This window comes from Geotrypetes seraphini, chromosome 4 (genome assembly GCF_902459505.1).
Source record: "Geotrypetes seraphini chromosome 4, aGeoSer1.1, whole genome shotgun sequence".
Lineage (NCBI taxonomy): Eukaryota > Metazoa > Chordata > Amphibia > Gymnophiona > Dermophiidae > Geotrypetes > Geotrypetes seraphini.
The window spans coordinates 298,076,403-298,100,702 of NC_047087.1; the positions used below are offsets into that span (position 1 = coordinate 298,076,403).

Genomic DNA, 24,300 nt, shown 5'->3' on the forward strand with positions numbered 1-24,300 from the left:
CCACCAGGATCACTGATGTCAAGTATACCGGGGAGTCCCTCTGGGTAAACCTGGCAAGAAATGGCAAAAAAAGCCTGTATCTTGGAGTGGTATACAGACCTCCAAGACAACCGGAAGACATGGACGCAGATTTAATTGAAGACATAGAGAATATCACTCTACGGGGCGACACTGTGCTGCTAGGGGACTTTAACATGCCTGATGCAGACTGGAACACATTTTCGGCAACAACCAGCAGCAGCAGGAGACTTTTGACCTCCATAAAAGGAGTACATCTCAGACAGATGGTAACGGAGCCCACTAGGGCTCAGGCGATCCTAGATCTGGTACTCACCAATGGGGAAAGCGTCTCAGAGGTCTCGGTAGGTGATACGCTAGCCTCCAGCGACCATAACATGGTATGGTTCAACCTTGGGAAAGGATCCCCTAAATCAATTACAAAAACAAAGGTGCTCAAATTCCGGGGCACCGACTTCGCACGCATGGGAGATTTCATTCATCAGACGCTGCAGGACCAAGCAGAAACCGGCAATGTGGAAACTATGTGGTCGTACCTGAAATCATCCATACACGAAGCAACTAATTGCTACATAAAATCAGTAGATAAATGGCAAAGAAATAACAAACCCCAATGGTTCACTGAAGAGATTTCACACCTCATTAAGGAAAAGAAAAAAGCATTTCTTTCCTACAAACGTACGCAGAGAGAAGAAACTAAAGTAGAATATAAGACCAGATCTGCAGCAGTCAAAACAGCAGTTAGGGAGGCCAAACTTCGAGTGGAAGAAACTCTGGCACAAAACATTAAAAAAGGGGACAAATCCTTCTTTAGGTATATCAGTGATAGGAAAAGGAACACAGACGGTATAGTACGCCTTAGACAACCGGATGGAAACTACGCGGTGGCGGATTCAGAAAAAGCAGAACTACTAAATGAATATTTCTGCTCAGTCTTCACCTGCGAAGCACCGGGACACGGACCACAGTTGAAGGTAAAACAAGACGAGGATGACCCGTTTCAGAATTTTGAGTTCACACCTGGGGATGTCTACAACGAACTGGCAAGGCTAAAGGTAAATAAGGCCATGGGACCGGACAATTTACATCCAAGAGTGCTCAGAGAATTGAGAGATGTTCTGGCGGAACCGTTGGCAGTGCTCTTCAATCTCTCACTAAGTACCGGGAAAGTTCCGTTGGACTGGAAAACAGCCAACGTCGTTCCTCTACATAAAAAGGGTTGCAAGGCTGAGGCTGCGAACTATAGACCAGTAAGCCTCACCTCAATAGTGTGTAAACTCATGGAAACGCTAATTAAGTATAAATTAGATACGATCCTGGACGAGGGAAGTCTCCGGGATCCCAGTCAACATGGATTCACCAAGGGTAGATCATGCCAGTCCAATCTTATCAGCTTCTTTGACTGGGTAACAAGAAGACTCAGAAGAGTCCTTGGACGTCGTGTACCTGGACTTCAGCAAAGCGTTTGACAGCGTCCCACACCGCAGGCTGCTGAACAAGATGAAATCGATGGGATTAGGAGAAACTCTAACTGCATGGGTTAAAGATTGGCTTAGTGGCAGACTTAAGAGGGTGGTGGTTAACGGTACCCTCTCTAAAATGTCGGAGGTGACTAGCGGAGTGCCACAGGGTTCAGTCCTGGGCCCACTCCTCTTCAACATATTCATTGGGGATCTGACTCAAGGGCTTTAAGGCAAGGTAACCTTATTCGCTGATGACGCCAAACTATGCAATATAGTAAACGGCTATAATCTACAGGATGCTATGGAGCAAGACCTGCGTACTTTAGAAAGTTGGTCCTCGATCTGGCAACTGGGCTTTAACGCCAAGAAATGTAAGGTCATGCATCTCGGTAACGGAAATCCTTACAGAATTTACACCCTGAATGGAGAAACTTTAACCGGGACTACGGCAGAACGGGACTTAGGAGTAATCAGTGCTGACATGAAAGCAGCCACTCAAGTGGAGAAGGCTTCATCTAAAGCACGGCAGATGATAGGTTGTATCAAGAGAAGCTTCGTCAACAGGAAGCCTGAAGTCATGATGCCATTGTACAGAACCATGGTGAGACCTCATCTGGAATACTGTGTGCAATTTTGGAGGCCACATTACCGTAAAGATGTGCTCAGAATTGAATCGGTTCAGCGGATGGCCACCAGGCTGGTCTCGGGGCTAAAGGATCTCCCGTACGAAGAAAGACTGAGCAAATTGCAGCTCTATACTCTCGAAGAGCGTAGGGAGAGAGGAGACATGATTGAGACATTTAAGTACATCACAGGACGGGTCGAGGTGGAAGATGATATCTTTCTTCTGAAGGGACCCTCGACCACAAAAGGTCATCCGCTCAAACTCAGGGGAGGGAAGTTTCGTGGTGACGCCAGGAAGTACTTCTTCACAGAGAGAGTGATTGAGCATTGGAACAAGCTTCCAGTGCAGGTGATCGAGGCACACAGCATCTCAGACTTCAAGAATAAATGGGATACCTATGTGGGATCCCTACGAGGGTCATGCCAAGCGATAGGGTCTCTAGGGTACAGACCTGAAAGAGCGGGTCAGTAGAGTGGCAGTATAATTACAATTATACTTAAGGGGATCATTAGACTTGTTAGGAAGGGTCAATAGTGTGGGCAGACTTGATGGGCTGTAGCCCTTATCTGCCGTCATCTTTCTATGTTTCTATGTTTCTAAGGCCTTTTTGAAGTCGAGGTAAATGATGTCTACGGGTTCCCCTTTGTCCAACTGATTATTTACCCCCTCAAAGAAGTGCAGTAAGTTTGTTTGGCACAACCTTCCCTTGCAGAAGCCATGTTGGCTCGCTTTCATCAGCCCATTTTTTTCGATGTGCTCATAGATGCTGTTTTTTATCAGTGCTTCTACCATCTTGCCTGGAACCGATGTCAAACTTACTGGCCTATAGTTTCCCGGGTCTCCTCTTGACCCCCTTTTAAAGATAGGTGTAACATTTGCTATCTTCCAGTCCTCCGGGATCTCTCCAGTTTTCAAGGATAGGTTGCAAACTCGTTGGAGTATTCCCGCTATCTCATTTCTTAGTTTTTTTAGGGTGGATACCATCTGGGCCTGGTGATTTGTCGCTTTTCAATCTATCTATCTGTTGGAGGACATCCTCATGGCTCACCTCTATTGTTGACAGTTTTTCTTCTTGATCTCCATGGAAGATCACGTCGGGTTCTGGTACACCGGATGTGTCCTCGCTTGTGAAGACTGACGAGAAAAATTTGTTTAACCTGTCGGCTACCTCTTTTTCCTCCTTTATCACTCCCTTTCTGTCTCCATCATCCAAAGGTCCTACTTCCTCCCTCGCCGGTTGCTTCCCTTTAACATATCTGAAGAACAATTTGAAGTTTTTTGCCTCCCTGGCCAACCTCTCTTCGTATTTTCTTTTCGCTCTCCTAACCACTTGATGACACTCTTTTTGGCTTTTCCTGTGTTCTTTCCAGTTCTCTCCAGTTTGGTCCTTTTTCCATTTCCGGAATGATTTTTTCTTGTCTCCTATCGCTTTCTTCACCTCATTGTTTATCCATGCGGGATCTTTTGCTCGGTTTTTTTTGCACCCTTTTCTAAATCTGGGGATGTACATATGTTGTGCTTCTTGCACTGTGCACTTGAAAAGAGACCAGGCTTGCTCTACGGTTTCTGTTTTTCTTGAGCTTTTTCTGAGTTTTTTTCCTACCATTGCTCTCATAGCATCATAGTTCCCTTTCGTGAAGTTGAACGTTGTCGCTGTGGTTCTTTTCCCTTTTGCTTTACCTACTTCTAATTTGTACTGGATCATGTTGTGATCGCTGTTTCCTAGTGGTCCTACTATTTCCACTTCCTTTGCTGGTCCCCCTAGTCCGTTGAGGATTAGGTCAAGAGTGGCATTCCCTCTTGTTGGTTCCTTGACAAGCTGATCCATAAAGCAGTCCCTCACAGCCTCTAAGAATTCTGTTTCCCTTGCACAGTTGGAGTTTCCAATACTCCAGTTTATCCCGGGGTAGTTAAAATCTCCCATTACTGTCACGTTCCTGTTGTTGCCTTCCCGCCTCAATTCTGCCGCCAGATCTTTGTCGTTTGCTTCCGTTTGTCCAGGTGGACGATAGTATAGACCCAATCTTATGTCAAGGCCATTTTTTCCAGGTAATTTAACCCATAATGACTCCAATCCTTCCGCCTTTGGTTCTATATCTACTGCGGACAAGGGAATGGTGTCTTTTATGTATAATGCTATTCCTCCACCCTTCTTGTGAGTCCTGTCTCTTCTATAGAGTTTATACCCTGGCAATACTACGTCCCATTGGTTATCCTCTTTCCACCATGTTTCCGTGATTCCAATGATGTCTAGGTCCTCTTTTTTGGCTTTGACTTCTAACTCTCCCATTTTGTACTTTAGGCTCCTTGCATTTGCGTACAAACAATTTAAGTCCCGGTCTTTTCTTTTCTCTGCTGGTTTTTCATGTGTTTTACTCCTCTTGCCATCCCCTATTTGGGCCCCCAGTCCCTGATTTCTGTTCCTTCTTTCCTCATTTTTTGGTGCATCCTTTTCACCTGCAACCTGATTTTCCGCTTTCTCCTGTTCCTCTAATTTTATCTGTTTGCCCCTCTTGTTGGTCAACAGTTTCTGTTGTTCATCTCTTGCTTGTTCCCAGCATTTTTCCCTCTCAGTATCTTCTTTGGATACTCTTGTCCGAACCGTCGACGTCAAGTCGACTGTCGGCTTTCCCCTTCTTCTCAGTTTAAAGCCTTCTCAATTCCTCTCTTGACGTTGTTTGCTAGCAGCCTCATTCCTGCTGTGCTCAGGTGTAGTCCGTCCCTCCTGAAGAGCTTGTTCTTCCCCCAAAAAGTTGTCCAGTTCCTCATCTTTTTGTCACTCTCTTCCTTTCATCCAAGGTCTACCCTCTCTCTGCCCATTCTATATGGCATCTTCTCTCTTTCTATTCCCCTTCCAGAAACTTTATGCATCCCCCTTCCATTTCTCCCTTCACCCCCATTAGTCTGGCATCCATCTTCTTCCCTTCTCTCCTTCAATGGTCTGGCATTTCTCCTCTCCTCTTCTTCCCTTCCCTCTCCCACACCCCCATGGTCTGGCATTTCACTCTCTCCTCTCCCTTCCCCCCACTTCCATCAGCATCTGCCCCCCCTTTCTCTCCCTCCAACCCAATTCCATGCAGTATCCTTCCCCTTATGTCTCTTTCCCCTTTCCCTGCAATTCCATCAGCATCTGCCACCTTTCTCTCCCTCCACCACGCTTCCATACCACCATGACCCCCTTTCTCACCCTTCACCATGATTCTATACCACCCTGACCCCCTTTCTCACCCTCCACACCCTCCCATACCACCCTGACCTCCTTAGCATTTTTTTTTGCTACTTCATCTTGTCTGCAGTGTTCTTTGCTCACATGCTTAAAGACAATAGACTGTTTTCAGTCCAATTCTTTATATGTGAGTTTGCAAATCATTGGACTCCTGAGGAAGGTGTGTTCGCTGAAACACGGACCGTGTAGGGTCCGATTGAATTTTTATCACTGTATTTTTATCACTGTACTTTTTAAATTGAATTTTCATGTTTTTATAGGCCAGTGTATAATAAATTATTTCCAGAACATCTGTATCCATAGTTTTTTGTTTTTGTTTAAATCTCTCGAATCTCCAATCCATTAGGAAATCACAGGATAGCCATGGCAACAAGCTCACACCCGCCTCTCAACTCCCCATCCGCGCTGAGTGGTCAGCTGCAGCCAACTGATAGCTGGAGCAGTCAATCTGTGATGAGAAGCTATTCCTGTAAGCCAGACTTGCCCAGCTTCCCCTCCTCTTGAGGGAGGGAGAAGTTGTGTGGTTGCAAGCTACAACCAGAAACGGTAAGAGACTCTAATGGATGCAGGCAGAAGCTGGCCACTCAGTTGGTATCCATTCCCTGGCAAACATTATGCCGAGAAAAGCCCTTCTTTTCTGCTCAGCCCCGAACGTTACACTGGGGTAGATTTCATCAGAGCTGTGGACGTCATGACTGTCAGTGCCGCTGGCATCACTTGAAGAGCATCGCATTGCAGACTGGGAGTTGTAGTCACTGGGGCACAGTGCGAGGAGAACATGGCAGAAGCTGCGTGCGGTGAAGTGCCGGTAGCGGAGGGCGCCCCGGCTCTGGTTTCCTTCAGTTTCAGTCGAACAGCGCGGCTGCTGACTCTGCTATGGAATAAGTACGGCAGCCGCGCTGAGGTGCCGTTTAAAGCAGCGCTGGAGGTTCTGGACCTGGCCGGCTGTGCAACTGGGGCGGACCGCCCCCCCCCCTTGGTACGCCACTGCACTAGATTAGATTCACTAATTATATCACTATTTATCACTAATTATTCAAATCACTAATTAAGTCAAGCAGACACAGGGATCACCATCTCTTATTTCTAGAAGCAAGCAATAGGGACTAGATCTAACCCACAGAGACCAGGAGATGCTTCCAAATTATGCCAGTAAGCCACTGTTAGAGACTTGGGGTTTGGCTGAATGGGTCAATGATCTAAACCAGGGGTAGGCAATTCCGGTCCTCGAGAGCCGGAGCCAGGTCAGGTTTTCAGGATAGCCACAATAAATATGCATGAGATAGATTTGCATCTCAAGGAGGCAGTGCATGCAAATCCATCTCATACACATTCATTGTGGATATCCTGAAAACCTGACCTGGCTCCGGCTCTCAAGGTCCGGAACTACGTACCCCTGATCTAACCCATTCAGTCCAACCTTATATTTTTATGTAAATATAAACAACAAGAGAACATAGTTACCTTGTAGTTGTTGGAAGACCAGAGTAGAGACCATTGAGGTTCAGCCTTTGAGTAGTGTTGGAACCTTCAGTGGCTCTGCCAGAATAAAGAACTTCTGACCTTTGCCTAATCCCACAGTTTCCAGAACAGGGACTGTGCCTTCCTGACCCTTAGGAAGGGAGGATATATCCTTTGGTGGGAAATTTGGACTCATATACAAACCCAGCCCACCACTTAAAGCAAGGGAATCAGGGTTTTGATTCCTGAGACCCTGGTCAATTCCTTCCATAACCAATGCAGGAGAATAAAATATAAGGACTTGCTGCTCTTCCTCGTAGAGCCATGGCCAGCCCAAAGGGAAGCACATAAAACTGATAGTGCCCGCCCAAGATGGCAAAGCGCAGGAACCGCTGATGAAAGGTCCGAATCAGAACATGCAAGTAGGCCTCTGTCAGATCGAGAGATGTCAAAAATTCTCCCGGCTGAACTGCCAGAATGACTGATCATAGGGTCTCCATGTGAAAGACAGAACTCGCAAAGCCCTGTTGACCCCCTTCAGATCCAAGATGGGCAAAATGGTCCCCTTTTTCTTGGGCACCACAAAATAAATGGAGTACCGGCCTGTGCCCCACTCCGACGGAGGCACGGGCACCACCACTTTGAGATGTAGCAATCTGTGAAGCTTCTGGCAAAACGCTTGCTTCTTCCATGCTGCCTGACAAGGAGAAGCGATAAAATGATCCAGCAACGAGTGGGAAAACTCCAGCGTGTAACCATCCTGAATCACCTCCAGGACCCACTGATCTGACATCTCGGCCCACCCTGGAAAAAATCTCACAGCTGAGCGCCCACCGGAACCAAGGGAGGCGCCGGCAAGGAATCATTGGGTGGACCAGGCGCAAGAGGAGCCAGCAGAGGAATCACATCCCCCCCGACAGGTCCCCCAAAAGGACTGCATGCGCTGAAAAAATGCCACCCCAAGACGCCCCAGAGGCCAGGAAGGAAGCAGCCCCTTGACCAGGGCGACATCTGTGGAACTCACACAAATGCCCCTGAGCAGTTCTACCCTATGCATGCATGAAGCCACAAGGTACAACGTGTGGCCACCCCGAGGGACCTGGACTTGGCCGATGTCTGTAACAAGTCATACAAGGCATCCAAGAGAATAAGAGGCAGCCATCTCAATTTTCGCCACCTCCTGATCCACCAAGGACTAGTCATCAGACTCACAGTCAAGGACACACTCGTCCCACTGAAACACAGCCCGAGCCACAAGCCCACCATAAATGGCCGCTTGGACCCCTAAGGCAGAGACATCAAAATTGTGCTTAAGAAGGATCTCCAACATATGCTTCTCAGAGTCCCGTACGGCAGAACCACCCTCTAAGGGCACCATATGCCGCTTGGCGATAGCTGAGACCACCGCATTCATTACTGGCGACTTTAAGGTATCGCTGTCCCCCTTCGGGATGAGATATAGCGCATAAAATGAAAAGGCGCCTCTGTGTCTTTCACTGCACCAGGACAATATCCCGAATATCCCGATGCATGGGAAAGGAATGGGATGCAGACTGGATCCCCCAAAGCAGAGGGTCCACCACATGCGGGGTCTCCTGCATCTCCTCCTTGAAGTGCAACCCCAAGGAGACTTGAAGAATCAGCTTTGGGAGCTCATCTCACTGAAAAATGTGCACCACGGACGCTACCAGTATCTGTCCCCCCCAAGATGATCCTGGAGGTCTCTCAGAAGGTCCAGGTCCTCATTCACTGAAAACTACTCCTCAGAAACAAAATCTTTGTCCCATGCCACCCGCTGGTGCTTGGACGAGAGAGGAGGAGGAAGGGGGACGTGACTGGCACTGAGGGGGGACGAACCAGAGTGGATGCAGAAGGAACCCCCTTCTTCGAGATCCTCAGGGCAGAAGCAGGACCCCTGGCCGCTTGAAAGTAAGCCTTGCATAAGGCAAAAAGAAAATCAGGGGAAACCCCCCCCCTGACGGCCCAATGGGACTCACTGCCAAAGGACCCACTGAGGTCACTGAGGCTGCAGACAAAATGGAGGTGCTCCCACCAAAAATGGAGAGGTTCCTGCCAAAAACAACCCCTCCGAGGCTTGTAGTGTCTGGAAGCCTGAACAGTCCCAGCTGCTAAAGCAGGCAAGCCGGCAGCAGCGTAAAGGGAATCTCCAGCAGCATCGGTGGCAAGGGGTTCCTTTTTACCCTGACTGTCTGCAGCTGCGTGGGCAGGAAGGAAAGCCCGGGCTTCCCTGCTGTCAGCTGCCGGTTCATGAACCACTCGCGAAAGGGAAGCCTGTACGCCGGCACCCAATGCCAATGAGGTTTCCCCTTTGCGGCGGCCTGCACAGCACTTGCACAGGCCAGCCACGAGTGCCTCGCGTCTGGTGCACAGTGAGCACTTTCTCCTGGTGAAAGTGCTCATTACGCAATACGCGACCTAGCTAAAATAAAGAGTGCCGGTTAACACACAAAAAAAACAATTACTCAGCACTGAAGAACCTTTTCAGATTGGCACTGCCTCAGAATATATATATTGTATATATTTTTTTTTACAGAACAGACTCCACTGGCTCTCAATGCTATATGCCGTGCCTGTATTGGTGGCAAGGATTACAGCTGAGGCACCTCTACAAAATTTTGGGGAGGAAGAGGGGGGGAGGGGGAGGGGGAGGGACCCAGCACGAGACCCGCCGGGTTGACACCCCCGAGGTCGGACAGATCCCTAAACAGGGTCCCTCCAAGCTCAGTCCAGCATCAGAATGGGGACAAGGAGCCCTAAACAAATTCCAATAGCCCTAACAAGGGTAACAAGAGATGGGTACAGCTCACCAAGACCAACACCGCTGAAGACTGAGAGAAGGCTGTGTGATATAGGAAGGGACAGCTATTATGTACTATAACCAAAAGTTTGGGCTCAGTCTCCACCTGCTGGTCATGATAAGCTATTACCCATCTGGAAAGATGACAAAGAAATCTGATTTTTACAGAGCCAGCTAATGCATAGCAGGTTACATTGATATTCAGCACTTAAACAGCTATGGGTTACTGCATAAAGACAGAACTGACTTTTATGCAGTTCTACTTATGCAGTTAACATGGTTAAATGCTGAATATCAGCACTTAACTGGCTAAGTGCTAACCTCAGAACACCTCCAAAATAACTTATTTTCACTTAAAATAGTAACAGTAGTTGACAGCAGATAAAAACCTGAACTGTGGTGGCATGGGGGAGGGAAGGGAGAAAGAAAGAAGGGGGGGGGGCAGGGTGAAACAAAGAAAAAAATGTGGCATGGAGAGAGAGAGAGAAAGACAGACATAGAGAAAGAAATGGGTATGGAGAGAGAAAGAAAGAAGGGGGCAGGATGAAATAAATAAATAAATAAATGGGGCACAGAGAGAGAGAGAGAAAGACATACAGAAAGAAAGAGGGCATGGAAAGAGAGATAAAGAAGGGGGCAGGGTGAAACAAAGAAAGAAAGAAATGGGGCACAGAGAGAGAGAAAAAGACAGACATACAGAAAGAAAGGGGGCATGGAGAGGGAAAGAAAGAAGGAGGCAGGGTGAAAGAAAGAAAGAAATGGGGCAGAGAGAGAGAGAGAAAGACATACAGAAAGAAAGAGGGCATGGAAAGAGAGAGAAAGAAGGGGGCAGGGTGAAACAAAGAAAGAAAGAAATGGGGCACAGAGAGAGAGAAAAAGACAGACATACAGAAAGAAAGGGGGCATGGAGAGAGAAAGAAAGAAGGGGCAGGATGAAACAAAGAAATAAATGGGGCATGGAGAGAGAGAGAGAAAGACAGACATACAGAACGAAAGGGGGCATGGAGAAAGAAAGAAGGGGCAGGGTGAAACAAAGAAAAAGTTGGGGGAGGGAATGAGGTCTGGAGGAGAGGAAGCATACAGGAGGCTGAAAGAAGGAAAGAAATATTGGATGCACAGTCAGAAGAATAAAGTGCAACCAGAGACTGATGAAATTACCAAACAAAGGTAGGTAGATATCAGCGTGTAACAACAAACTTTTAATGATTTTGACTGGAGTTGCCATCCAACATATTACTAATAACTGGAAAAATCATAGTAGGCTTAATTTTAATTTTTGGTGGAATTCAGTATGTCATATATATAGAATGGAAAGATCAATAGCGGTACAGAATGGAAATTATAAAAATTTTATTAAAATATGGGAGCCATTAACATCTTTCTGTCATAATTAGATGCCATTTTTCTATTAATTATACACCATTTAGTATTGGTTGGGGGGAGGGTTTCAAATATATGATCTTATAATGAATAGAGGGATTTGAGGGAGGGTGGGGTGAGGGTTACATTTCTACTTATAAGTTATAATGATAAGATGTTCAAGTGCTCAGACTAATTGTGTTTATCATGAATATTTGTACACTTGATGAAAGTTTTAAAATGAATAAAGAATTTATAGAATAAAAAAAAAAAGGTAGGAAAAATGATTTTATTTTAAATTTAGTGATCAAAATGTGTCCGTTTTGAGAATTTCTATATGCTGTCTCTATTTTGCACTATGGCCCCCTTTTACTAAACCGCAATAGCGTTTTTTAGTGCAGGGAGCCTATGAGCATCGAGAGTAGCGTGGAGCATTTGGCGCAGCTCCCTGCGCTATAAACCGTGGTTTAGTAAAAAGGGAGGAGGTATATTTGTCTATTTTTGTATAGTTGTTAGAAACATAGAAACATAGAAGATGACGGCAAATAAGGGCCATAGCCCATCAGGTCTACCCACTCTACTGACCCACCCCCAAGTCTACTATCCTAGGGATCCCACTCCTAGTGACAGGTTCCCTTGGCTTAACCCTCTAAGGGATCCCACATGGGCATCCCATTTGCTCATAATTTCGCATTTTCTAATAATAAACTCAAGAGAAACACACACCGAAAACTCATTTCCCCTCCAGTTAGAGGCTGCAAAATGAAAAAACACTACAAACACCTTCTCTCTCACCAAGCAGTCCTATGGGGCAAAGACCTAGACTAACTGCTTTCGCCCACTACATACGGGGAATTCAGGAAACGCCTAAAAACATACCTGTTCCAGAAATACCTAAACAATTGACCTGCTCTCCCTCTCCCTCCCCCCTCCCTATTCCACCTGAACTTAAAGCACTGTTATAAATATAACTGTTATCTTCATCTTATCGTAACTTTACGTTGCTATTTATCCCCAACAGGTCCTGTCGGACATTACCTACTAAAATGTACATATTACATTTTCGCTCAGCAAATTGTATTTCTATACTATTGCCTCCTGAGGTCTCTGATCTCTGTATTTCCCTGAATGTCCAGCAATCTTGATTGTAAACCGCCTAGAAGTCACAAGATTGTGGCGGTATAGAAAAATAAAGTTATTATTATTATTATTATTAAATTCTTGCATGCTGTTGGCCTCAATCACCTGCACCGGGAGCTCATTCCAAGGATCAACCACTCTCTTGGTGAAGAAATGTTTCCTGGTGTCGCCATGAAATTTCCTGCCCCTGAGTTTGAGCGGATGCCTGAAGGGACACGTATCAGTATCATGTACCTTGGTAGTTTTCCTTAGGCATATGTTGTTTAAAGCTGTAAATCCAGACTCTGTTTGCCTTCTCTTGCTGAAAATAATACAAGGACATTTATGTTTGAAAAGATATGTTCTTAACTTGTTGTGAAGTGAATTCAATTGTTTTTATAAGCCGTATTTGCAAACAGCTTTAGATTAGAGGCTTTGCTGGCCAAGGCTTTTCTGATCTTTTGGACTCCAGTCTCCAGATAGAAAAAATGCTGATGTTTTTAAAGTTTCATGTGACCTGTGTCCATATATGGTTTGTGTTTACGTCACATGCTGACACATGCTGACAACTCTGATTCATTTGGAATGATATAAAAGATGTAAAGCTCACAATAAAATTGGACATGTTTGGAAGATAATTTCTGGTCTTTAAGATATGTCCCCAGGTACCTGACTTCTCAAATGACAGAGACAGAGAAAGTATGGGGCAGGAATTGGGACCTAATCCTTTTCAGTTGGGGGCACGCCCGGGATGGGCAGATGATATCACCAATATTTTGTAAGTATTTCTGAATTTTTTCTGTTCTTTAATACTCACGGGTCTTGGTGACCTGTACCCACCCTTTATTTTAAGTTCAAGCTTTGGGTTCTATTATGGAGTTTTTTGGGAAAAATCTCGGGGTACTTTCGGTAAGCGCCCCTCGTGAATATAAGCAGCTGCCATTCTTTCGGGAAGAATGAAATTATTTATAGAACCCCCCTGCCCACTCTGTCATTTGTGAGATTAAAAATTTTATAGAGTATAAGATTTTATTGTCTCTTATTACTGTACCTCGCTTATAAGGTAAGATAAGCGAATATTTTTGCATTGTTATATTGTTTATGTAATGAATCATAAAGGCACTTAGGATTCTCCCCCTCCTAGACAGATGAGACTTGTAAGGCTTATGTTGCCAGTGTGTGTGACACTCTCTCTTCAGCCTACATCTTTCTGTGTCATCAATCCTTTCCCGTATATGTTTGCACTGTTGTTTTTTTTTAACACTGAGGTAGGACATGCTGTTATGTGGAATGAATTGCAAGCGCTGTTTGAATCAGTCTAAGATCTTTCCTTCGCAGCTTGTACACAAGAACTATTTCTTGTCTTCCTTTTGAACATACAATAGTTTGGTCCTGATTTATTCTGTGCGTTTCTTCTACAGCTGCTTCCTTTGTGTTCTGTGCTGGCTCATAGAAGGAAAACATTCTGTTTTAGAGGCTTTCTTTCTTGTGCGGAGCAAAGCTAATGTTTTTTTCACTGACCATCTGGCTGGCTGCCAAAGACTTATTTGCACGAATATCAGGGTCCGTGCATGAATGCTTTTGCCCCTCCCCCCAGACTTCCCGGTTTTGGGCATCCACTGACCCCTTATAGTGCTTCTTTGAAGTTACTCATTCTTGTTTTTATCAAGCAGTACGGTGAGAATCATGATTCCACTGCTTGTTACTGTTGTCAAAGCTGATGGCATTCCCCGTTTCGTCCTAGACTTTAGGGCTGTTAATGTTTTGGTAATTCTCATTGCACTTATGTTTCTTCCTCTCCTCCATTCCACCGGCAGCCAATGTTTTTTTTTTTCTGTCATTGTCCTAAAGAATGTTTTTTTTTGTCCCTGTTGGTGAGGTTTTTCAGCCTCTTTTTGCCTTCACCTTTAAGCAACAGTATACCTGATGTGGAATGCCCCAGGGCTATGTTGACTCCATTGTCCAGCTTCAGTCCTTTGTTACCCCCCCCCCCTCTAAACTTGATGCCTGGCATTTGGCAGGTGCCCAAAGCCGCCCTTTTGGACGGACTTTGGTGCAAAGAGGGGAAACCCTGGATACCAGCTGCTAGCTCTCCCTTATTCATTGCCCAATATCATGGTATTGGTTATCGTAGTGCTCGCTCGACATTTTAACTTCTTGCTAGTGATATTTTCATTCTTAACCTTTTGCTCCTTGATACAGATATATATAGCTCGATAATTACAGCTGGCACGTTTGTGACTTGAAAACAAATTGGAAAATACAATTCCTTTCTATTGTTTTAGCTGAAATTCGGATATATACATAGCCATCCCAGATCAGTTTTGGCACAGATATTTCTAATGTTTTCCAAGGGTCCTCTTTATCACTGCAGAGATAGAGACGCTCCAAAGAGACATTAGCTTTATGCCTTTTTCCAAATATGAGATGGTTATGATATACATTATTTGTAGTTTTGGTTTTTTTATATCAATGTGTTTATTTGCAGAGTTAAATTCAGCCCTGCACACTTGACAGATGGAGTAATAGCTTCACGCTTAAAACTGTATGTTTTGTCTGTGTCATGTCTATTTGTTTTAGTTTAGTGGGTACCCCAGGATACATAACATTGGCCATTTCTAGAGCTCTTTTTCCACTTCTTACTAGCCTAACTACACAATGTTCTTTTACTTATAGCTTTCATATTCTGAATATAGTTTAGTTAGGGGTTATATGTTTAAGAAAAAGCTTTACTTTATACAGCGTTTATTTCGTGGTGTTCCCTACATATGATCCATTCAGTATACATTTCTGAATACATTCAGTACATCAGTATGGTCTCTCTGAAGTGCATAATAGTTATATGCAGCACGAAAAAAAACATATCCTTTTGGATTGTTCAATTAAGAACCTTAAGTAACTGAGCATTGTCTCTCTTTTGCCATAGCTATATCAAGTAAATGAATTAGTATTGTTACATGTTGCCACATTCAGTACAGGCAACATGGTTTCTCTTGTTTTCTATCTCTTATTTGGATCACATTGGAGTACAGCTGCTGAATGATATTTGGAATGCTTTTCAAGCATTTCTTTTCAAGTATCTCTTTCTGTATGCACAGACATCTGGCTGTTCTTCCTTTGAAATTCTCAAGGGATGACCTTTCCCCGTCCCATGGGTAGACAAATCCTCAATAGTTGAGAGTAATGATCTTCCCTTGATACAGGAGGAATACGTCCAAAAGCTCATTGAAATATTAGGGCTTGTTCAAAGAAACGTGTCTTGCACTTCTTTTTTCTCTCCACAGATTCCTACCCATTTTTTCCAGCCTGGTGATTGTCCAGAAGCTTTCCAAGGATCGGAAGCAGACGGATTTCCCCTTTGGCCTTCCCACTACTGTGATCGCTGTGACCAGTCCCGCTGCACTCACTGAGGAGTTTCCTGTTTGGATCCACGCAAGTCGCTTGTAGAGGGTTAACCTAAAACCCCAGAAGCAAGTCTTCCCTGCGCAGATTTCACCTCCTCCAGTGGAACAACATGATGATCTCATTGCAGCATTCTACCAACATTATCATTCTCTTACTGGCAACGCTGCTGCTAGTTTTTCTCCCTGTATGGATCATTTCTAACTGGGTCTACAGGGATGATGTGTTTTGGGTCCACGACACTTTCTGCCCATACCCATCTGTAAATGACACTTCTGCTGTAAACAGCACCCCCGGCACCTCTTTGCGAACACGACGTCAAGCTGGACTACTCCCTCGCAAAGGCTGTCCTTCAATTGGAATCCAGAAAGACAGACAGTATGCTACCCTTTGGTATAATTCCAGCAGTGTGCAAGTTGCCACCTTCTCTTTTGAGTATTGTGACATTGTGGACTGTTCATTAATTGATATCCCAAGGCTGTGTCATTGGTTCTCAGAGATTTCTAAAATTAAAGACATATGTATATATATGTGTTACTGACTCACGTTGGGGGGATAAGTGTGCATTCTGGGGAGTGGTAGGATGGAATATTGATACTGACTGGGCTTATAAACCAGAAAGTACTCTGAAAAAAGTGGACCAAAAATGGTAAATCACTGCTTACTTGTATGACCCTTCATAAGGTTGGAAACTGTTATAGGAAAAGTGTTCCTGCACAAATTATTAAGCTTTCTCTTACTATTGACAACCCTAGACCTACTGATGAAGGTATGTACATTATGGACATGTGGTTTAAGGGTGAGTCTAGCTATCCGACCCATCAGTTTTCTTACAGGATCTATCTACCTCCTCTAATTTTACCTATCCCCTTTGTGCACTGTAGTGTTCTAAATACCTTTTGCTGCCTGGACAGAGAAAAAGCTTGATATTGCCATTACCACCTATAAGGGTAATTACACATGTCATGTTTCTAATCTGACACAGGGTAGTTTTGTAGGTAATTTACCCCCAGGTTATTGTTCTGTCTTGGCTCTTAGGTATGCCCTATTGTTGCAACATCATATTTTCACCCTAGGTGATATTTACTGGCTCTATGGAGACTTTTGGCTCCCTGTTAAGCTACCCAGCCAGTGGATAGGCCAGTGCGCTTTAGCTAAGGTTACCATGCTCCTGCATATTTTTCCGAAAGGCATCCTTCCTATTCACATGGTTTTTCCTCTTTTCTGTCTCGATATAAATTTGATCCACATGTATACATAGATGCTATAGGGGTCCCAAGAGGGGTCCCAGATGAATTTAAGGCCCGAGCTCAGGTTAAGGCTGGGTTTGAGTTCCTTATTCCCTTTATTACTATTAATAAGAATGTTGATCAGATTAATTAAATTATTATAATCAGCAACGCTTTGTGAACTACTCTAGGGACGCCTTGCAAGGAGTATTGCTGATCAATTAGGCTCCACTTCTCAGATGGTTTTCAAAATCGTATGGCCCTAGATATGATTCTAGCTAAGAATTCTGTAAAATTCTTCCCAGTACTTTATGCTGTTGTTCTTTTATTCCTGACAATACAGGTCCTACTATGGCCATTCAGAAATTAGCAGACCTCTTTGCTGAGCTCCAATGTAACTCTGGTTTATCTAATTCTTGGGATCAGCACTTTAGTTGAATGCAGGGTTGGATAAAAGACCTTTTTATTGTTATAATCTCTTATTATCTGCACTCTTGTCTTTGACTGCTCATGTATTGTGTTATTCTTATTACAGCTCCTAAAAACCCCTCCTCGAGAGACATATCTAGAGTATCTCTCCCTCCAAGCTCATGCTGTGCATTTATGATGTCATTTTCATGACGTAAGAGGGGATTGAAGGGACACGTATCAGTATCATGTACCTTGGTAGTTTTCCTTAGGCATATGTTGTTTAAAGCTGTAAATCCAGACTCTGTTTGCCTTCTCTTGCTGAAAATACTACAAGGACATTTATGTTTGAAAAGATATGTTCTTAACTTGTTGTGAAGTGAATTCAATTGTTTTTATAAGCCGTATTTGCAAACAGCTTTAGATTAGAGGCTTTGCTGGCCAAGGCTTTTCTGACCTTTTAGACTCCAGTCTCCAGATAGAAAAAATGCCGATGTCTTTAAAGTTTCATGTGACCTGTGTCCATATATGGTTTGTGTTTACGTCACATGCTGACAACTCTGATTCATTTGGAATGATATAAAAGATGTAAAGCTCACAATAAAATTGGACATGTTTGGAAGATAATTTCTGGTCTTTAAGATATGTCCCCAGGTACCTGACTTCTCAAATGACAGAGACAGAGAAAGTATGGGGCAGGAATTGGGACCTAATCCTTTTCAATGCCCTCTTGTGGCTGAGGGTCCTTTGAGAAAGAGAATCTCTTCTTCCATCTCGATACGGCCGGTAATATACTTAAACGTCTCGATCATGTCTCCTCTCTCCCTACGTTCCTCGAGTGAGTACAGCCTTTCCTCGTACGATAGATCCTTGAGCCCCGAGACCATCCTGGTGGCCATCCGTTGCACCGACTCTACTCTCAGCACATCTTTTCGGTAGTGTGGCCTCCAGAATTGCACACAGTATTCGAAATGAGGCCTCACCATGGTTCTGTATAATGGCATTATGACTTCAGGCTTCCGGCTGACGAAACTCCTGTGGATGCAACCTAACAACTGTCTTGCCTTAGATGAAGCCTTCTCCACATTATCAGCAGTTTTCATGTCTGCGCTTATGATCACTCCCAAGTCTTGTTCTGTTGAAGTTCTAGCTAAGGTCTCACCATTCAAGGTGTAAGTTCTGCACGGATTTCTGCTGCCGAGGTGCATGATCTTGCATTTCTTAGCATTGAAGCCCAGCTGCCAGGTCAAGGACCAAAGCTCCAACAAATGTAGGTCCTGTGTCATACTATCGGGTGAATTGCCATCTCTCACTCTATTGCATAGTTTGGCGTCGTCAGCGACTAACGTTACCTTACCTTGAAGCCCCTGAGTTAGGTCACCTATGAATATGTTGAAAAGGAGCGGGCCCAAGACTGAGCCCTGCGGTACTCCACTGGTCACCTCCGATGTTTTAGAGAGGGTACCGTTAACTACCACCCTCTGAAGTCTGCCACTCAGCCAGTCATTGACCCATGTAGTTAGTGTTTCTCCCAGCCCCATTGATTTCATCTTGCTCAACAGCCTGCGATGCGGGACACTGAGGTGATATTGCATAAAGTCATCTGCCTTGACTTCTTTGAAAACCTGCGGAATATAAATGATAATTAACATTTTCTCTGCATACTGTGTGCTTTGTGTTTTTAAAATTTTATTGTTGGTAGATCATTTTGACTTGGCCACGAAGGTGAGGGGGAGGGAGAGAGGGAAGCTGCTGAAAGACATCTAGTAATCCTTGCAGGCTTGACTGTGCAGGGAATTATTTTTGTAAAATCATGTTTTGTTATGTGACTGGCATTATTTAGACTTTAATGTCTATGAATGAATAGAATGAAAATGATATCAAATTACTTGCTTGTTTTTATGTGTGTGCGCTGAAGGAAAGTGGAGAGAGAGTGGGCTGAGGACGCTGAAGGGAAATTGGGAAGAGAGAGTGGGGAGAAGACACTGATTTATAAATTGACAATTGTACAGAATATTGTTTCTTTTTATACTTTAATATAATAAGTTCAATATAAAACAATTCAAGGCTTGTGTGGATGGAATCAGGTGGTTTGTGGGGATGAGGACCGAGCTTACGGGGATTAGTCCAATAAAATGGTATTTTCTTATTTCTCATTATTTGTTTTATTTTTATTTGTTAATTTGTAAAGTGGTGATTGTTATGTATCAGTTTTTTCAAATTTACATCTACTGTCTTTATATTTTGCACAGTATTAGAGGACATGTGTTACTGTTTTTGTGGTGTTGTAGTGTTGCATTGTATGCAGAGTCTGGTTTCTTGGCGGTTCAGTTTAATTTTTGTCTACAAATTTGTATTTTTAGTTTGTGATTATTCCATATTAGGGTGTATCTCTGTTCTGTGTGTATGAAAAGAACAATTTTCAGTTGGCATTGACTGCTGGATCAATTGACTGTGTGGGATCTCGCTTGTTTAGTTTTACAATGTATGTGTTGGTGTTCTAGTGCAAACTGCAGTGTTTAAGATGCTGCCTTTTCCTAGGTACACTCTTGTTGTGTGATATGTGATTGTTACTAAAAATAATATTTTTCATATAGATGGTGGGGGGGGTGTCAAAAAATGATGGGACCCGGGTGTCACATATGCTAGGTACGCCACTGCTTTTATACACACTCATAGTTGTCTGCAAAAGTTGGCTTCATTACTACAATATGTAGCTGTTCATATTCTAGAAAGTAAATTTTATAAGTAAACAAAAATATGCTTTACGCTGATTTAATATATCCTTATTTCCCTTACTACCCAAGACCACAACTGGAGTTAGATAAAATATAACCTGAAAAGTAAATTTGTTGAAATGATTCATTCATCTACTGCTATTTATTATGTTACCTTTCTGTATTTATCTTGTTCTTCATTCAACTCTTTGGTTTTCCTTTCATACTCCTTGTACTGCTTTTTCTCATCATCTGTCCATTCCTCTTCAGGCTTGCTCATAAACTCTGACATAGGAATTTCCTGAAGGTATTAAAAAAGGCAAATATCATGGTAAACAATATGAAGCACTGTGAAATATTATAGCCAGGAAGCAATATTTTTTTTTCTTTTGAATAGCATAATAATTTTTTGTGAATCAGTCTTCCTTCTGACCAAGGTGCACTAAATTTCTTGAATTTTATGCTTTTCTTTTCTTTTTAAAATCTTTATAAAAAAAGAAAAGCATAAATTCAAGAAATTTAGTGCCCCTTTGTTCAGAAGGAAGATTGATTCACAAAAAATTATTATGCTATTCAAAAGAATAAAAAATGAATGAAAGGTCGCTAGAGTGCACTCCTTAAGAACCCTTGAAAAAGCCTTTATGTAGCGAAACAGGTCCCTTCGGGGCAGGCTAATGATTCTGCATATTAAAAGATAAGTACAAATATTTTCTGTTGTGTTGTTTTTTTTTTAAATTTGGTTTAATTATGAAACAACAGTATGTATTGAGAAAGACATCAAGGAGGAGGTGAAAATAAGGGTCAAGGACTAGCATTATTACCCACTGCAATAACTTTTTTTTTTTTTTTTATTCTTTATTAAATTTTCAGTTCTTACAAAAGTGCATTATAACATACATAACCATGAGAATATTTGAGATATACACAATTTGTGTGCAATGAAGTGGATGCTGGAGACCCTTTTGACTTCTCTCCATACTTGACACTCTGAAGTGGAGTGTTTTGCTATAGTGCAAGTCACTTAATCCCCCATTGCCCCAGGTACGTTAGAGAGAGTGTGAGCCCACCGGGACAGATAGGGAAAAATGCTTGAGTATCTGAATGTAAACCACTAAGTGGCATATAAATACTAAAATAAAAATACTAAATACATAATTGGCTAACAAGTCCACCAGTATTACAGAATTTTGAATCTGCTTTAACTGCATGCAGAAAATAATGGCAAAAATACCCCTGAATAGCTGAAAATACAATTGCAAGTGCATAATTTTTTCCTGCCAACTCTATAACATCTGGGGGTTTTTTCCCCAGTGGCTAAATCTAGTGAATACATTTAGCCAGGGGAGGTAGAACACCTTTTGTTTGGGGGAAGGGGGACAAGCTCCACCCCCAGCTCCCATGCTAACTTACACATAATAAATTTTATGTATATCATAGAGTATATAACAAAACAATACAAACTTCAAATGGTATTATATTCACAAAATATGAAACTATTGAAAACCATTTGCACAATATAAAAAATGGACACTACTTCTATATTCCAACTTTTTAATTAGATTCACTACTTAAATAATTGGATGTAATAGTATAACTGTTGACTTTTTAATCACATTACATTAATTAACTTCTAATGGGGACAAGCCTCAGACTTAGGAGAACATGTTTCCCAAAATGGGATTACTTAAAGAGAGAAACACATTGCTCTCTTATCTTCTTATAACATCACCGGCTACTTGTAAAAGAATACATTAGTTGACTATATTAAATAGGAAAGTCAGAAGTCAGAAGCTACAATGAATTTCCTTCTCTTCATATGAACTATTTTCTAAATGAACTCAATTTTTGCTAATGAACTTTTTTTCAAATGAACAATTGAAGAAACGTTTAAAACATTGATAGAAAAGTCATTGATTTAGTGAATTCAAGATTGTCTCAAAACATATAGTCCTTTAAAGAAAGTATAAGTTTGATTTTTTTTAGTGTATTTATTGTATTTATAACACTGAAGCACTTTCACTGAGCACTTTAATATTATGTACTTTAAGTATTATTAACACTGTTAATATTTCGTGGCAATTAGTGAAATATGTAAGATACATGAATTGATGAAAATAATGGGTTGAAATTGTAATTAACAAAAAGAGGAAATGAATTGCAATGAAATTGAATAAGAATTTTAGATGAGATATCTTGATTGAATTTGATTAGGTAATATATATGGTTTAATATGAGTTGGTCCTGAGTTTCAAAAATGGTATGCTGATCTATTTCAAGTAATATATATCCCATACCAAAATAGTTTTTGTAGTTTAAATTTAATAAGCTTTTAAGGATTCAAATTAGAAACATAGAAACATAGAAAACATAGAAAGATGACGGCAGAAAAGGGCTACAGCCCATCAAGTCTGCCCACTCTACTGACCCACCCCACTAAGTCAGAGTGTTGCTCGACCCACGTAGAGATCCCACGTGGATGTCCCATTTATTCTTAAAGTCAAGCACGCTAGTGGCCTTGATCACCTGCACCTGTAGTTTGTTCTAGTGATCCACCACCCTTTCTGTGAAGAAATACTTCCTGGTGTCACTACCAAATCTCCCTCCTCTGAGTTTGAGCGGGTGCCCCCTTGTGACTGAAGGTCCCTTAGGAAAGAATATGTCGTTTTCCACCTCGACACGACCTGTGATGTACTTAAATGTCTCAATCATGTCACCCCTCTCCCTGCGCTCTTCTAGAGAGTAGAGCTGCAACTTGCCCAGTCTTTCCTCGTATGAGAGACCCTTGAGTCCGGAGACCATCCTAGTGGCCATTCGCGTAGTGTTTAGAATTATTTATAAAAATTAATGTAATGTATTTTTTTAAAAAATAGAGAATTAAACATTTGATTTATCTATATTGGTAGGGAGGTGGGGTAATAGCCGGTGATGTTATAAGAAGATAAGAGAGCAATGTGTTTCTCTCTTTAAGTAATCCCATTTTGGGAAACATGTTCTCCTAAGTCTGAGGCTTGTCCCCATTAGAAGTTAATTAATGTAATGTGATTAAAAAGTCAACAGTTATACTATTAAATCCAATTATTTAAGTAGTGAATCTAATTAAAAAGTTGGAATATAGAAGTAGTGTCCATTTTTGATATTGTGCAAATGGTTTTCAATTGTATCATAGGATATAAACATTTATTTATTTTTTCTTTTCACTTTTATCCCAGTGAACGGGGTTTGATTCCCATAGTGCAGCTCCTTGTAATTTTGGGTAAGTCATGTAACCCTCTGTTGCCCCAGATAAAAAACTTAGGGACAGAGAAAGTGCCTATAATGTATACAGTGCTGCATACATCTAGTAATACTATAGAAATGATTATTAGTAGAAGGGATTTCAAAATTAAATTTGTGTGTACTTTACTGGGCATATTTGAATCCTACCACTGGTGCCAAGGGCAGGATTAATTTGTCAAGGGCCTCTAGGCACCCAAGTACACTGGGCCCCCTGCCTCGCCCCACCCCACCATGCGCCCATGCGGAAACAGGAAGCTGCGTCAGAGGGAAGCTTTGGGCAAGCAGCACCGCTTGCACAATTACAGTTCCCATTGCCTTTCTTACCCGCGTTGCTTGCTTGTCTTACTTTCCGTCAATGGAGGGGGCCGCGTTGCCGATCGGGGGGGAGGGGGGGGCTGCATTGCCGATCGATACTGGAGGGGCCCATCGCCGTTTGGAAAAAAATAATGTTGATGCCCTTCTTCATCGGGCCCCCCTGACCATTTCGGGCCTAGGCACGTGCCTATTTGGCCTATTGGTTAATCCTGCCCTGCTGGTGTCATTCTGATGGACAACACACACACTTTTCGAAGTATTCATGTTTTTCTTTTCCCTTGGATAAACACTCATCCCTTCACAGTAGCCCCTTTGAAAACCGATCCACAGAAATCTAGAAGGGTAGTATGAACCAGTTGCTAGAACTGCAGGAATTCTGCCATCATGCAGGTCAAACTTACCAGTCTCAAAATATCTTCTTTTTTGACCTCTAGAACTCCATACATCATGTCATTAAGGGCTCGCTGTTTTGCATTGTCCCCCTTCAGAGAAAAGAAATAAACAAGTGCATGTTACATTTGCGGTTCAGTTAATTTCTCAACAAAGAAATTTAAACTCATTTACAAATCAGAGGGAGGGAGTTGCGCCTTCCTTCAGTGGTGACACCTACTGGTTCAATTGAGAATACACTTAACCAGATTTCAGAGGGAGCTAAGATCAATAGGCCCTGGCCAAGGCCTGTCACTGCAGTGGCTGAGGTAGGAGAAAAACATCAGGCAGTTGTATATGAAAGCTTTGTTTCCCAACGGAGTTAGGTTCTGCAAGACTCTCTGCGTCATCACACTGAAGAGCCCTGATGAAATGATTGTGTAATCATGAAACGTTGGCTTTCGTCGGCTATTTTTTTTTTTTTAATTCTTAATT

General features: G+C 42.7%; 1 protein-coding gene across 3 annotated transcripts in view; it reads right to left on the bottom strand.

Annotated features, from left to right (window-relative positions):
- The window catches only part of CFAP43 (cilia and flagella associated protein 43), a 387,888-nt gene that overhangs the window by 93,044 nt on the left and 270,544 nt on the right, over window positions 1–24,300 (bottom strand). For all 3 annotated transcript variants that reach the window (XM_033942773.1, XM_033942772.1, XM_033942771.1), the window contains exons 26-27: window positions 23,838–23,918; window positions 20,021–20,146 (exon numbers count right to left, since the gene is read on the bottom strand). In XM_033942773.1, coding sequence (XP_033798664.1) covers window positions 20,021–20,146; window positions 23,838–23,918 — 207 coding nt within the window. The remainder of the gene's footprint in view (window positions 1–20,020; window positions 20,147–23,837; window positions 23,919–24,300) is intronic.